This window comes from Trachypithecus francoisi, unplaced genomic scaffold (assembly GCF_009764315.1).
Source record: "Trachypithecus francoisi isolate TF-2019V2 unplaced genomic scaffold, Tfra_2.0 Contig01579, whole genome shotgun sequence".
Lineage (NCBI taxonomy): Eukaryota > Metazoa > Chordata > Mammalia > Primates > Cercopithecidae > Trachypithecus > Trachypithecus francoisi.
This window is the reverse complement of record NW_022681442.1, coordinates 21219254-21234499: the sequence shown is the minus strand read 5'-3', so window position 1 is coordinate 21234499 and position 15246 is coordinate 21219254. Positions and strand designations below refer to the sequence as shown.

The following is a 15246-nucleotide window of genomic DNA, read 5'->3' as shown; positions in this document are numbered from 1 at the left end:
AAGCATCTGAAACCTCAAAAAAAATTTTGGGGAGAGAAGGATTTTGGAAAGGGAGGATAAATTATTTGGTTTAGAGGAGGTATCAAAACACCTTCCAGCTGATGGGGTGTCACAGGATTGATGTCCAGGCGAGGGACATTAATCTTCTAACCAAAAAGAGTGGAAACATTGTACCTTTTTTCTTGCTTTCAAAAACCTGTTACTGCAAAGACCTTGGATTTGTGGTTCAATGGATTTGGGTACTATATTCTTCTTACCATATCTTTTTTTTCTTGCTCTCTTCAGAGTGTGAACATGGCTACGCCTCTTCATTCCCGTCCATGCCAAGCCCCCGACTGCAGCATTCAAAGCCCCCACGGAGGTTGAGCCGGGCACAGAAACACAGCAGCGGGAGCAGCAACACCAGCACTGCCAACAGGTAGCAAACTGGGAACGCTTAGAAGAGGGAACTGGAGGGAAGGAGCACATTTCTCCTGTAATCCCAAGTCTGGAGGAGCAGCACTTGATGGGTTCCTTTACCACTACCCTGGGGTGGGGATTTGGCCCTTTTAAAATAATAAAGTCTGGAAATCATAACCTGGTTTTGCATGGAAGGGAAGGAATAGAATCTGGAAAGACAACCAAAGAAGTTCTTGCTGGGATTATTAAGATGGCTATGACTGAGAGGACAGTAAGTTGAGAAACTTGAGAAACTTGGCAGCATGTGTCCATGCATGTAGCCACCTGCTAAAAGTAATTGTGGGGTGGCTTTTAATATTCTGGTCAAGTTTAGGACAGTCCAGGAAGATTTAAAAAAAGTCAGAAATAGGTCTGGCAGGATGTAAAGCAGAATCAAGGGCTTTGTTAAAGGAATAAAAATATTTAGGTAGAATTGGTAGTGAGCGGGTGTGGTTGTTTAAGGAGGAAAGGGAAGACCGTGCTGTGAACGTTTTGTCTCTTTAAATAAGATCGGATTGGTTGGTGGGCTCTACAAGCAAAAATGAAAAAAAAAAAAAATTTGCTTATCTTTCAAGCAGAATAGATCTTTTAGAATATACTTGTCTAGATGTACTTGGAAAGGACGGGCCTAGTGGCTCTCGCCTGTAATTCCAGCACTTTGGGAGGCTGAGGTGGGAGGATTGCTTGAACTTAGGAGTTCAAGACCAACCTGGATGACATAGTGAAATTTTGTCTCGAAAAGAGAAAAAAATAGATGTACTAAGATGTAGTTGACTTCCATTTTTGAAAACTTTGAGTAGTATCTGGCTGTCTCTTCAGTGTTTTTATTCTAGGGAGCCAGTAAATTCCTAGGATTCATCTCATAAGAAGTTTTCAAAAGGCCTTTCTTAACAGAAGATTAACAGATGGCTGCCTTTTCCATTGATAAGGGGAATTAAATGAGACCTTTATTTCTGTTTCCCAGAGCTTTGTCTAGAGAATATAATAAACATTCATTCTGGGGAGGACAGAGCAATCCCTGGGTAACCAAATTTCCCTGAAGGCTTTGGGGAGCTTCAGTCAGGTGGTTGGTTAGTCATTTGGAACAGCAGATTGGGACAGAATGGGGCTCTTGATGCAGAAAGCCTGAGGTTCTATAGATAACAATTGGAACTTATGAGGTTGGATCATCCCACTCTGTATTTCAGACATCTCCGAGGAAAAACTAGGATTCACTTTTCTCCTTTGACCTCTCTGTAGAGGTGCATGTTCCCTTTTTTAGCTACTTTTCATTAAGACTACTATATAGTTTTTAATTTCTTAAGTTATAAAAATAATTAACCATAAGCTTGATGTACTATATGTGTTGTGTGTGGGTCTAGAGATTTTGTTGTAGTATGGTGGAGATGAAAATATGTGGTATGATATAGAGCATTTTAAAAAATGTACATTTGCTTGTCCTTACAGTTTCAATGTTTAAGCTATCAAGAATTAAGACCTATTCAGGAATTTATGTATGTTTCAATCCACATAGATTAAAAAAAACTCTCTTTTTCAACTTGGAGACATAGTAAGAGTACACATAGGAAACCAGACCTGGGTTCTGTCATGCTGCAAGTATTTAAGCCTTTCCTATTTTCTAGAAATTAGGTATATAATTTCAGTACATTTCCCATCCCTTACTATATTCATCTGTAAAATGAGATGTATTAGATTCTCACCAAGGTCCCTCATTCTCCTGAACTTCTGTGACTCTGATTTATTGACAGTTTTAGAGATTGGTTACTATATTAGTAATTTAATATGTCTCCCATCATTGCAGATGTGACATTTTTAGGAACTCAAGGATTGTAGCGGCATAAATAAAATGCACATTCCTAGGTTTTTATCAATTATGTTACCGGTCATTAATAAAAAACTCTTAGTCATCTGTTGACTTACACTTTGCTCAGCTTGGGGTTTGGGCTAAGTGATGTTTCTCTTTCATGCTAGCATTTCTGTTAGGATTCTAATTTTTTTTTTTTTTTTGAGACGGAGTCTTGCTCTGTCACCCAGGCTGGAGTGCAGTGGCCGGATCTCAGCTCACTGCAAGCTCTGCCTCCTGGATTTATGCCATTCTCCTGCCTCAGCCTCCCAAGTAGCTGGGACTACAGGTGCCCGCCACCTCGCCCGGCTAGATTTTTGTATTTTTTAGTAGAGACGGGGTTTCACCGTGTTAGCCAAGTGGTCTCGATCTCCTGACCTCGTGATCCGCCCGTCTCGGCCTCCCAAAGTGCTGGGATTACAGGCTTGAGCCACCACGCCCGGCCAAGATTCTAATATTATGTGTGGGACCACCGTGCTAATTACTGTGTTTTGGCATAGCATGTCGGAAAATTTGTAAAACTGCAAGCATGCCATAGTGTTCTGATAGTGCCCAAAGGAGAATATGTGAACGTTAGACCACCTAAAACAAAAGAAGGTACTTTTTTATGGGAATGTAAGTAGAAAGAAACAGAGAGAGAGAAATAAATAGATATTAGAATGTGTAATCTCGAGATCCACAAATGTGTGGGGTTTGGGCTGGGGCCTATGAGAGAGAACTTGTATGTTAAAATGAAACACTAGAAATTATTTCTCCTTAGCCACTTATTTAAAATGCCTGCTTCATGGAATTAAGGAGAGCTGAGGTAGAAGTTCCAGTACTGGGGTATTTGGACAATAGTGTTGATCCATTTCAAAGAGGACTCTGTAGGCTGCTTCTTAATTTTAAGTTTACTGTTGGATTTTAATAGAGATTTTATTATGTGGGTTACATAAAACAGAAAGAAGACTTACAGAAATTTCCATGTGTTTATCATCTGAAACAAGGAAAGGAATAGAGTTCATAAGTATATGTGTCTTAGTTTTACCTGATCAAAAAGCTACTAGTGTGGAAGTAGCTTTTATTACTATACATCTTGAACATTGATGTATGTTATAAAATGACATTTGTTTCTCTGACATCATAGCATCTTTAAGACATAATGGTGATTTGATTCTTTTACCCCTGATATTCTCAGGTATTATATGATATACCCGACAAAAATGTACTTTAGGCCGGGTGCAGTGGCTCATGCCTGTAACTCCAGCATTTTGGGAGGCTGAGGTAGGTGGATCACCTGAGGTCAGGAGTTTGAGACCAGCCTGGCCAACATGATGAAACCCTGTCTCTACTAAAAATACAAAAATTAGCCGAGCATGGTAGCGTGTGCCTGTAATCTCTGCTACTTGGGAGGCTGAGGCAGGATAATTGCTGGAACTTGGGAGGCGGAGCTTTCAGTGGGCCGAGATTACGCCACTGCACTCCAGCCTGGGCCACAGAGTGAGACTGCATCCCAAAAAATAAAAAAATAAAAAGTTACTTTATAAATTTATGCTGAAAGTTAACTCCTAATACTATAAATTCCTATTCCCCTTCCCCCACGTCTTAAAATCTTATTTTCACAGAAGTACAAAGGAGAGAAAATAAATGATATAATGTGATATTACAGATATGTTCCTTGCAAATACCAGTAATTTTATCATTTGGGATGGGTCTGATAGTTGGAAGTGGGACCTATAATATATAATTATTTTAAAAATAAATGCTTGATTTTACTGTGGTCTTGGTCACAGCCTTCTGGCACACTTCCAAAAATCAACATTGCTAAGATGTTACTGCTGTTAGAGAATGTGGCTGCAATAGCTATCTGGCTCTTTGGGGAGCATCAGATAAGCTCAGATTCTAGCTTCTTTACTATTTGGTATCACAGGTGAAAAAATCTCAAGGTCTGTCATCCTTAAAACTCTACTAAATAAGCCATTGCTGCAGTGTAACACTGATTTCTTCCTAAATATCTCTTCAATCAGCCTTCTTTCCTGTTACCTTCATTACTGTCCTCCTAATCTCAGCTACCATCATCTCTTACCTGGACGACTGCAGTAACTTCTTACCTGGTGTCCCTGCAACCACAGTTCTTTTTTTTTTTTTTGTCTTGCTCTGTCACCTAGGCTGGAGTGCAGTGGTGCGATCTCAGCTCACTGCAAGCTCTGCCTCCCAGGTTCACGCCATTCTCCTGCCTCAGCCTCCCGTGTAGCTTGGACAAAGGTGTCCACCACCACGCCTGGCTAATTTTTTGTGTTTTTAGTAGAGACAGGGTTTCACTGTGTTAGCCAGGATGGTCTCAATCTCCTGACCTCATGATCCGCCCGTCTTGGCCTCCCAAAGTGCTGGGATTACAAGCGTGAGCCACCATGCCTGGCCAGTTCTTATGAATTATATTGGCCAGACTTCTTTGGATACACGTTTTCTTCTACCTCAAGATCTTTGCATACTTTCTGTTCCCTGCTAGAAATCATTTTTCCTCCCCCTTTGTTATCTCTGTTGAACAACACTTTTCCTTCAGCTCGATCATAAGTTTCTCAGGAATGTTTCCTCATCTGTCATAGTGGATCAGGTCTTCACATACTTCATGGCACCCCTATTTTTCCTTCATAGTGTTCATCACGTTTGTAGAAATGCAGTTATCCAATTCTTTCTTAAATTCGTATCCTATTCACTGGATTAAAAACACTGTGAGGTGGGCAGCGATTGAGTCTCTTCTGCTTAAACATTTATCCCTAGTACTTATCACAGTGCCCCGTACATAGTATGTGTTTCTTAAAGAATGGAAGGTTTTCAAACTCCAAGTAGACTGTCTTAAATTGAGTTTCTTTTTTGTGCTGAGTACCATATTAGACTTGAAGGAAGGATGATAGAACCCCTGCTTTGGCAAACTTTAATTACTTTGTGTTCCAAGGGATGTTAATGATATATTTGGAAGAACAGTATGTAGTATTTAAAGAATAAAAATCTATCTAAACTGTCAATTCTTTTAAACAAGTAGGCTACAGAATGCCACACTTAATTTTGAAGAACGTTCAGTGTCATCCTGTTTCGTGAAAATAAAATAATATCAAAATTTGCGTATTGAAAGAACCAGAAGTTTGTCAAATATTGACAATAAATATTCGTATGAGCCTGTGACACGCACATATTAATTGCATTGTTTTAAGGTAATCTGGGAAGTAGTAAATAGCCAATTTATGCTTTAATTTCAAGTTGATATGTTTCTTCTCTTTAGTGTCCTATGGATACTAAAGAATCTCATAACAGCAGTATTTCAGTTCCACCTTCTAAGATTGAGGACACTAAAAAACAACTTTTCTGTTGCTTATAAGGGTTTAGTTTAATTTTTCTTGAACTATAGAATAAAGAAATGTTTTAGTCTTATTTTAGATAGAATTATTATATTGTTACATTTTTAGCTTTGCATCCTTATCGGCTATCTTCATGGATTTTTAGTTTTTCTGCGGGGAGGGATGGTGGTGAATTATTTTCCTAGGATGAGTTACAAAGGATTTTTTCCAGTAGTAATTTGAGATGCTTTATCTTCTCTTTATTCTACATAACCTATTTGTTCACAGAAGAATTGAATGAAGCCTTATTTTTATTTTTGTGTAATTTCTTTCCACTATTCTGTGTTTTTCAAAATTTATTTTAAAAAATAGTTTCTGGGTCTTTGTCCCATAGAAAACTCCCAAAGTTTCAGGACAAAAATGTAGATTAGTAGCAGTTAAACTCTTAATGATGTTGTTATTATTCTTCAGTATTTTCTGCATTTTGAGTGATTAACACTTCCAGTGAAATGTGTTTTGTGATAGTCTTCCACGAAAATTGAGTTAAATGAAAAATTCCCAAGAATTATATGCTTTATACTAAAAAAACTCAGGCTTTCCTTTAAATGCTTCCTTGAAGTGTAAGTTTGCTTCCTTGAAGTGTAAGTTTGCTATTTTTTTTTTTTTTTTTTTTTTTTGAGAGAAGTCTCGCTCTTATCCCTTAGGTTTGAGTGCAGTGGCTCGATCTCGGCTCACTGCAACCTCTACCTCCTGGGTTCAAACAATTCTCCTGCCTCTGCCTCCCAAGTAGCGGGGATTAAGTCGCCTGCCACCACGCCCAGTTAATTTTTGTATATTTTAGTAGAGATGGGGTTTCACCATGTTGGCCAGGCTGGTTTGGAACTCCTGACCACAAGTGATCCGCCCGCCTCAGCCTCCCAAAGGGCTGGGATTATAGGCGTGAGCCACTGCGCCCAGCCTGCTATTGCTGGGTTTCTTAAGGTTATATTCCTCTACGAAAGTATTGAAGGAGACTTGTATGATCATGCCTTGTAAGTCAGTAGGACAGCTGTTTCTGTTCCCATTAGATGAAAGGCATTTTTGTCAAAATATTGAATATGTGATGTAGAAGATCACAAAATGTAGAAAGGGAATGCTTCAGTACAGTTCTCTGTTTTATGTACTTCAGTACAGTACTCATTTTATGATTAAAGCACATGTGGCTTAGAAATGGTGATTGCTTAAGCCTTATAGCTGTAGATGGTGGCTGACTTTATTGTCAAGCTGGATTTTAAGCAATACATGCATCACTGTTGTAATCAGGCAGTACTGTTGACTAGAAGAAAGCTTTCTCTTCTAGATTTCTCCTTACAAATGAAAGAACATTGCCTCCTTTTGAATATGGCATGATTCTTTGTCATTTTTTCAGTAAGGACAGTTTTCTAAATACTAATCTAATCAAAGAGGTTTGATGGTATGCTTTGACAAAGTATATTTCCAGGTCCCATTTTTAGTGTGATTTTATAGTGCCGATGAAATATAAACATGCATTTTTTGTTAGATTGTTTTTTTATTTTGATTTCCTACATTTTAAAACACAGTCAGTGGTACTATAATTAACAGCATTACCCATAATATCATGTCTAGTTTTTTGAAGTTGCTCCTAATTTTTATATTATTATTAATATACTCACCTCCTCCCCATAGATGCAAGTGTTATACATCTGTAGGACCACTCATTTTCCCCCAACAATTATTTACTGAATATTTATTTCATGCCTGACTCTTTCTTCTTTTTCTTTTCTTTTCTTTCTTTTTTTTTTTTTTTGAGACAGAGTTTTGCTCTGTCGCCAGGCTGGAGTGCAAGGGCACGATCTCGGCTCACTGCAACCCCCACCTCCTGGGTTCAAGTGATTCTCCCACCTCAGCCTCCTGAGTATCTGGGACTACAGGCGCGCACCACCATGCCCAGCTAATTTTTGTATTTTTAGTAGAGACGGGGTTTCACCATGTTGGCCAGGATGGTCTTGAACTCCCGCCTCAAGTGATCTGCCCGCCTCAGCCTCCCAAAGTGCTGGGATTACAGGCATGAGCCACAGCGCCCAGCCAATGCCCAACTCTTTCTTAAAATGATTACCTTTGGAAGTCAGGTGAGTTAGGAAATTGCTGATATTTTCTGTACTTTTAAAGGTTTTTTAGAATATTGCTCTGTAATAGAATTTGTTGTTAACCAATGAAGTAGTTTAGATAATTAGTGGTTTATCTTAATGTCTTTTTAAACTTTGAGAATATGTTTAAGACCAGTTATTTTAACCATCAAAATTATCTGTAGTTTCTAGTGTTGCTCCCTTACCTAAGAAGTATTATTTTACAGGGTCGGGCGTGGTGGCTCACACCTGTAATCCCAACACTTTGGGAGGCCAAGGAGGGCGGATCATGAGGTCAGGAGATCGAGACCATCCTGGCTAACACGGTGAAACCCTGTCTCTACTAAAAATACAAAAAATTAGCTGGGCGTGGTGGTGGGCGTCTGTAGTCCCAGCTACTTGGGAGGCTGAGGCAGGAGAATGTTGTGAACCCGGGAGGCGGAGCTTGCAGCAAGCCAAGATTATGCCACTGCACTCCAGCCTGGGCGACACAGCAAGATTCCGTCTCAAATAAATGAATAAATAAATAAGCTCTGTTGGCCAGGTGTGGTGGCTCACGCCTGTATTCCCAACACTTTGGGAGGACAAGGCAGGCAGATCTCGAGGTCAGAAGTTCGAGACCAGCATGACCAACATGGTGAAGCCCCATCTCTACTAAAAATACAAACATTAGCCAGGCATGATGGCACATGCCGGTAATCCCAGCTACTTGAGAGGCTGAAGCAGGAGAATCACTTAAACCTGCATAGTGGAGTCTACAGCGAGTTGAGATCACACTACTGCACTCCAGCTTGGGTAACAGAGTGAGATTCCATCTCAGAAAAATTTTTTCTTCTCTATTTTCTTCTAGCAGTTTATAATGTTAGGTTTTACATTTAGATCTAAAATTCATTTAGAGTTAATTTTTGTAGAGGGTGTGAAGTAAAGGTTGAAGTTCATTTTTTTTTTTTTTTTTGCAAATGGACATCCAGTTGTTCCAGCATCATTTGTTGAGAAGACTATACTTTATACATCAAATGGCCTTGGCATCTTTGTGAAAAATCAGTTGACCACAGACTTGTGCATCTTATTTCTGGATTTTCTGTTCTGATCCTTTGATCTAAATATTCATCCTTATTCTAATGCCACACAGTCTTAATTATTATAGTTTTTCAAAAAGTTATGAAATCAGGTAATGAATGTACTCTGACTTGGTTCTTCTTTTTCAAAAGTTCCTTTGGCTATTCTGGGTCTTTTGCATTTTTATTTTAATTAATTAATTTTTTTGAGACAGGCTTTCACTCTTTCACCCAGGCTGGAGTGCAGTGGCATGATCATGGCCCACTGCAGCCTTAACCTTCTTGGGCTCAGGTGATTCTCCCATCACAGCCTCCTGAGTTAGGAGCTGGGACTACAGGTGTGCACTCCTACACTTCGCTAATTTTTGTATTTTTTGTAGAGGTACGGTTTCACCATGTTGCCCAGGCTGGTCTTGAACCTGGACTCATGCAATCCTCCCACCTCTACCTTCCAAAATGTTGGGATTACAGGCGTGAGCCACTGCACATGGCCTGCATTTTTACATACATTTTAGAATCAGTTTGTCAATTTCTATAACAGAGCCTGCTGGAATTTTTGTTGGGATTGCATTGGATCTATAAATTAATTGGGGGAAACTTGATATGTCTTAACTATTGAATCTTCTAGTTCATTAACATGGTATGTCTATTATTTGGATGTTTTCAAATTTCAGCATTATTTTTTAGGTTTTCAGAGTGTGGGTCATGCACATACTTTGTTAAATTTACCCTTAAGTATTCTTTGATGCTATTTTAAATGGCAATTAAATTTGGCATATTGGTTTTGTAAACTGACTTCACTAAACTTAATTGTTCTAATAGTCTGTATATTCCTTAGGATTTTCTTTTTTCTTTTTTTCCCGAGACGGAGTTTCACTCTTGTTGCCCAGGCTGGAGTGCAATGGTGCAATCTTGGCTCACTGCAACCTCCACCTCCTGGGTTCAAGTGATTCTCCTGCCTCAGTCTCCTGAGTAACTGGGATTACAGGCATGCGCCACCACGCCCGACTAATTTTTGTATTTTTAGTAGAGACGGGGTTTCTCCATTTTGGTCAGGCTGGTTTCGAACTCCTGACCTCAGATGATCCACCTGCCTCAGCCTCCCAAAGTGCCGGGATTACAGGCGTGAGCCACTGTGCCCGGCTTCCTTAGGATTTTCTAAATAGACAGTAATGTTGTTTGCAAGTAAAGACATTTTTATTTTTTCCATTTCCTTCTGTGTGTTTCCTTTTTTTTGTTTTATTTCACTGGCTAGAATCTCTAGTACAGTGCTGGAGAGAAGTGATGAGAATGGACATTCTTGCCCTGTTCCTGATCTTATGAAAAAATGCATTCTTTGACCATTGAGTGTGACTATACTTTTTCTTAGATGCCTTTTAGGTTGAGTGAATTTCTTTCTTCCCTTATTTGCTAAGAGTTTTTATCATGAATGGATGGTAAATTTTATTAAATGCTTTTTCTACATTATTGAGATGATACTGTCATTTTCTTTTTTATTCTGTTAATATGGAGGATTACATTGATTGATTTTTGAGTCTCTTAAACCTGCATTCCTGAAATAAATCCTACGTAGTCATGTTGTATTTTGTACTGTTGCAGTACCGATACTAACAACCCAGAGCTAAAACAAACTTCACAGGTTTAAGGATTTAGTCCCCAACATGTCTGCCCTCGCTACAGATGCCAGCTGTAAGTTTAGGAGTCCTCAGGCCACTCTCACATCTGGCCAACTGGCTGCAAATTCAGAGGTTCCTACAGCCCCTTCAGGTTTGACAATTTGCTAGAACTACTTATAACTCAGGAAAGTGCTACACTTTGTCTGTTTTTAGAGACAGGGTCTCACTGTCACCCAGAGTAGAGTGCAGTGGTAAGGTCACAGCTCACTGCAACCTCAAAATACTGGGCTCAAGGCAGTCCTTCTGCCTCAGCCTCTCAAGTAGCTAACAGTATAGGCATGCGCTACCATGCCCAGCTGCTAGGCTTATAATTACAAGTTTTATTGTAAATGATACAGATCAGGACCAGCCAAATGCACAGACACAGAGAGTGAGGTCTAGGAGGAACCTGGACACAGAGCTTCTGTGCTTTTTCCATGGAATCAGGATGCATTACCCTCCTGGCACATTTATATGTTTACCAACCATGAAACTCACCCAAGTTTCAGGTTCCAGAGTTTTTATTGGGATATTATTACATAAGCATGATTGATTGAATCATTGGTTATATGGTTGTCAGTTCCCAGTACTTTTCTCCCCTGTGTTGGGCCAGAATCAGTGACTCAAAGCCCCAACCCTCTAATCACATGGTTGGTCTTTCTGATGTGACTAGCCCCTATCCTGAGTTATCTCTCCTTGGCATAAACTCAGGTGTGGTCCAAAGACTCACCATGAATAATGAAGACACTCCTAATTACTCAGAAAATTTCAAGGTTTTAGAAGCTCTGTCCCAAGAACTAGGGTACTTTCTATATATTATTGGGTTCAATTTGGCAATATTTTGTTAGAATTTTTGTGTCTGTGTTCATGAGAGATATTAGTATTTGTTTTGTTTGTTTTCTATGTAATTTCTTTGTCAGGTTTTGGTATCAGGCTAATACTGGTCTCATAAAATGATTTGGAAAGTGTTCCCTCTATCTTTATTTTTTCAAATATTTTATGTAGGATTGGTTTTATTTATTCCTTAAATGCCTGGTAAAATTTGCTAATGGAGAACTTACAGGCCTGGAGTTTTCTTTGTGGGAAGTTTTTTTTTTTTTTTTTTTAAATTATGATTTCAATCTCTTTAATAGATGAAAGGCAATTCAGAGTTTCTGTTTCTTCTTGAGCCAGTTTTGATCATTTGTATCTTTCAAGAAATTTGTTCATATCATCTAAGTTATCAGATTTAGATGATCTGGACAATTGTTGGCATAAAGTTGTTAATGATATTCTCTTATCCTTTTAATGTATGATGTATATAGAATCTGTAATGATGCACACTCTTGATACTGTTTTTGTATTGTAATTTTTGTCTTTTATTCTTCATCAGCCTTAGAGGTAGTTTATCAATATATTGATTTTTAAAAGTCAGCTTTCAATTTTACTGATTTTCACTATTTCTCATTTTCTCTTTCTTTCATTCCTGTCCCTGGTTTTTATTATATTTCTCTACTTCAGTTTCTCAACGTTAGCAGTCTTGACATTTGGGGTCAGATAATTCTGTTTTGTGCACATTAGGATGTTTAGCAGCATCCCTAGCATCTCCTTACAAAATGCCAGTAGCCTCCTCCTAGTTGGCATAACCAGAATATCTCCAGACATTGTCAGATGTCTTGGTGGGCAAAATTGCTCACAGTTGAGAACCATTGCTCAACTTCTTTCAGTTTAGTTTGTTCCTTTTTCTACTTTCTTAAGGTGGAATCTTGGATCATTGATTTTGGACACTATCCTCCCAACAGAAGGATTTAAAGCTAAACAGTTGTGTTTAAGCACTGCTTTAGCTACATTCAACAACTTTTGATATGTTGTGTCATTAAGTTTAGAATATTTTCTAATTTTTCTGCAATTTGTTCTTTGAGCTGTGATTTATGTTCCAAATATTGGGATTTTTCTAATTAGCTTACTGTTGCTGATTTCTACTTAAATTTCATTGTGATTGGAGAACTTACTGTGTATGATTTCAGTACTTTTAGATTTGTTAAAAATTAATCCTTTGAGATGTTTACTTAGTATGCCAAAAGATTTGTCAAGGACTTACATTAGGGTGTTTGCTATATTTGAAGTAAGAATTGATTTTTAAAGAATTCAGTTTGTATGCTATTAAAAAAATTTTTCCTGTTTACCAAAGTAAAATGTACATACAAAAGAGCATACAAATTGTGTGTATAGTTCAATGCATTTTTACAAAAGCAAAGAAATATTACAAATCTCAGAAACCCCCTCCTGACTTTTCCAATCACTGTCACCCCTTCCCCAAGGTAACTGCAATTCCAACTTTTTTTTTTTAATTCTAACTTTTTATGCCATAGTTTAGTTTTACCAGTTTTGAACTTTATGTGAATGGAGTTATGTAGTGTGTACTTTTCGTGTGTGTTTGGCTTTTTTCATTCAACATTATGTTGAAATTGTGTCGATTAATCCATGTTACTGCACAATAGTTGTAGTTAGTTTATTCTCATTGCTGTATAATACTACGTTGTATGAATGTTTCACAGTTTATGCATTCTGCTATTGATGAATGTTTCCAATTTGGGGCCAGTATGAATAGTTCTATACGAGCATTCTTTTGTATGTCCTTTGGTGAACCTGTAAACATATATTGGTTTGGTATATGCCTGTAAGTGGAAATACTTAGTCACGAAGTATACATATATCCAGCTTTGATATGTAAGTTTTAAGAAAAAAGATTTTTGATTGTAGTTATTGTTGTGCATCTTGTTTAGATACTTGCTGTTTGGGGCTTAGTTATTATGGTGGTAATGGTTTTGTCGTTGTTAAGAAAGAAGCAATATATTTCTTATGAGGCATTTTTTCTAAAAGTTTACAGTATTCAACTTTTACTGTTTTAAATGGTTTTTAAAATGAGATGTACTTTTTGATGGAAACAAATGCACGAAACTACCATCTTAAAAGAAGAGTAATAATAAATAGAAGTTTTACTATTCTGCTAATCCCAGTATATTTTCAATCTCAACCCCTTTGGTACATCCTTGAGAGATACCTGCTCTACTGTAGCTAAAATTTTCTGTTTTTCTTGCCCTCTACGTATATGTATAAGAATTGTAAGCTTTAGGATACCAGTTAGAATTTAGCTTCGTAGAATGTGTTCTTTTCATTGTGTGGAGGGCAATGTGTGAGGCACTTCAGGATTAGAAAGTAAGTTAAATGATAATGTTAACAAAGTGTAGGAGTTTGGCTCATTAATTCAGCAAAATTAGAAATCTTTTCTTTTGCTAGAAGAGAGTATTGGAATTCTGGAGTAGGGGTTTTTATTTTCTTTCCACGATGGTACTGCGCTTGAGCCAAACTGTACCATTTCGTATAGTTTCAATTCTGTGGTTCATTTCTTTGACTACCACCAAACTACACCCTAAATAACCACAAGTTTATGTATTGGAGCTATGTTGTAGTCAATGAAAAGTCACATATCTGGTTAAGGTAGTCACATTTCGTAGATAATGACTCCCATTCAAATAGGGAATACATTAGGATGCCTCTCTTAAAGGGATGCTGTTTGTGAAAAATATTACCTGTGATTCAGTGATGAAATGATAGACGTGTCTTTTTCTCTGTTATTGGAAGTTGTTAAGCATTCAGGGTAAGGGTGTTTGAAAGGAAGACACAGTTCATTAGTGTTTGCTCTCAGAGGTGCATTTTATTGGGAGAAGAAAAGTGGGCTAACTAGATGGATTATTCAGAACATCTCAGCCTTACATAGGGAATTTATCGTAATTGAATATTTCAGTGGAACATTATTGGAAGGGCTTGGTTGGACACATAGCTCAGAGAAGCAAAGGGGTTGTTTCTGAATGTGCTAGCGTGTGATACATTTAATTACTTGTTTATCGCCTCTGCTGTTTGGATTACTTTCTCTGTGTACATATAATTAGGCATCTCTCTCTGTAATATACTCCTAAACCTTGTACTGTCCTCACAGCTGACTAAATGATCAAGTAGCTTCAGTCACCTATCTTTCAGTTTCTCTTTCCAGGCTAATTCAAAGTGTTACTGAGAATCTATCAATTTGTTGTCCCATGTAGTATAGTTAATAACGTTTTGGGTAGCATAATTTTAGTCTTTTAAAAAAATAATAAAAATAGTAACAGCTAACAATAGCTAACATCTATTAAATATTTATTGGGAGCTAGATGTTTTTACATATGTTTCTCTAATTCTCACAGTAACCTGGCTGAGGCATGTGTAATAGTCCAGTTTTACAGATGAGGAAACTAAACCAGAGAGGTTAAATAATTTGTCCCAAAGTTACACAGCTAATGTGAGTGACAGAGTTAATATTTAGATTCAGGACTGACTTTCTCTAACACCATGGGTCTTTATGATCTCTCTGTGTTGTTTGCTGGTTTTGCTTTGGACTTCACAACTCGACTTTTTTGCTTATCTTATGCCTTCCACTTGGAATGGCATCTCCTTAACAGTTTCAGACTCTACTAGTAGCAAATGTACCTATCATTTAAGCCTTAGACCAAATGCCACCCTTTTCTAAAGTTTTTCTTACAGTGCCATTTGGAAGTAAACTGTCTGTTTTGAACTCCCACAATACTTTGTACCTTTCTTTGTATATTTATTTTGCCTTCAGTTATAATTATTGCTAAACATATCTTAATTTACCCAATGGAGACGGTCTTTGATTTCCTGCACTGTAAGACAGCCTTGAACACTGAAGGTTCTCAGTATTTGTTGACTTGATATTACAGGTAAAAACTCATCAAAACAGAAGTAAACACTATTGATGCTTCTTTAAAAAAATTG

At 37.8% G+C, this 15246-nt stretch overlaps 1 protein-coding gene across 5 annotated transcripts in view; it reads left to right on the top strand.

Annotated features, from left to right (window-relative positions):
* MXI1 (MAX interactor 1, dimerization protein) overlaps positions 1 to 15246 on the top strand; it is an 81577-nt gene that overhangs the window by 20916 nt on the left and 45415 nt on the right. For all 5 annotated transcript variants that reach the window (XM_033183142.1, XM_033183135.1, XM_033183161.1 and 2 more), the window contains exon 2: positions 286 to 418. In XM_033183142.1, the coding sequence (XP_033039033.1) occupies positions 286 to 418 (133 nt within the window). The remainder of the gene's footprint in view (positions 1 to 285; positions 419 to 15246) is intronic.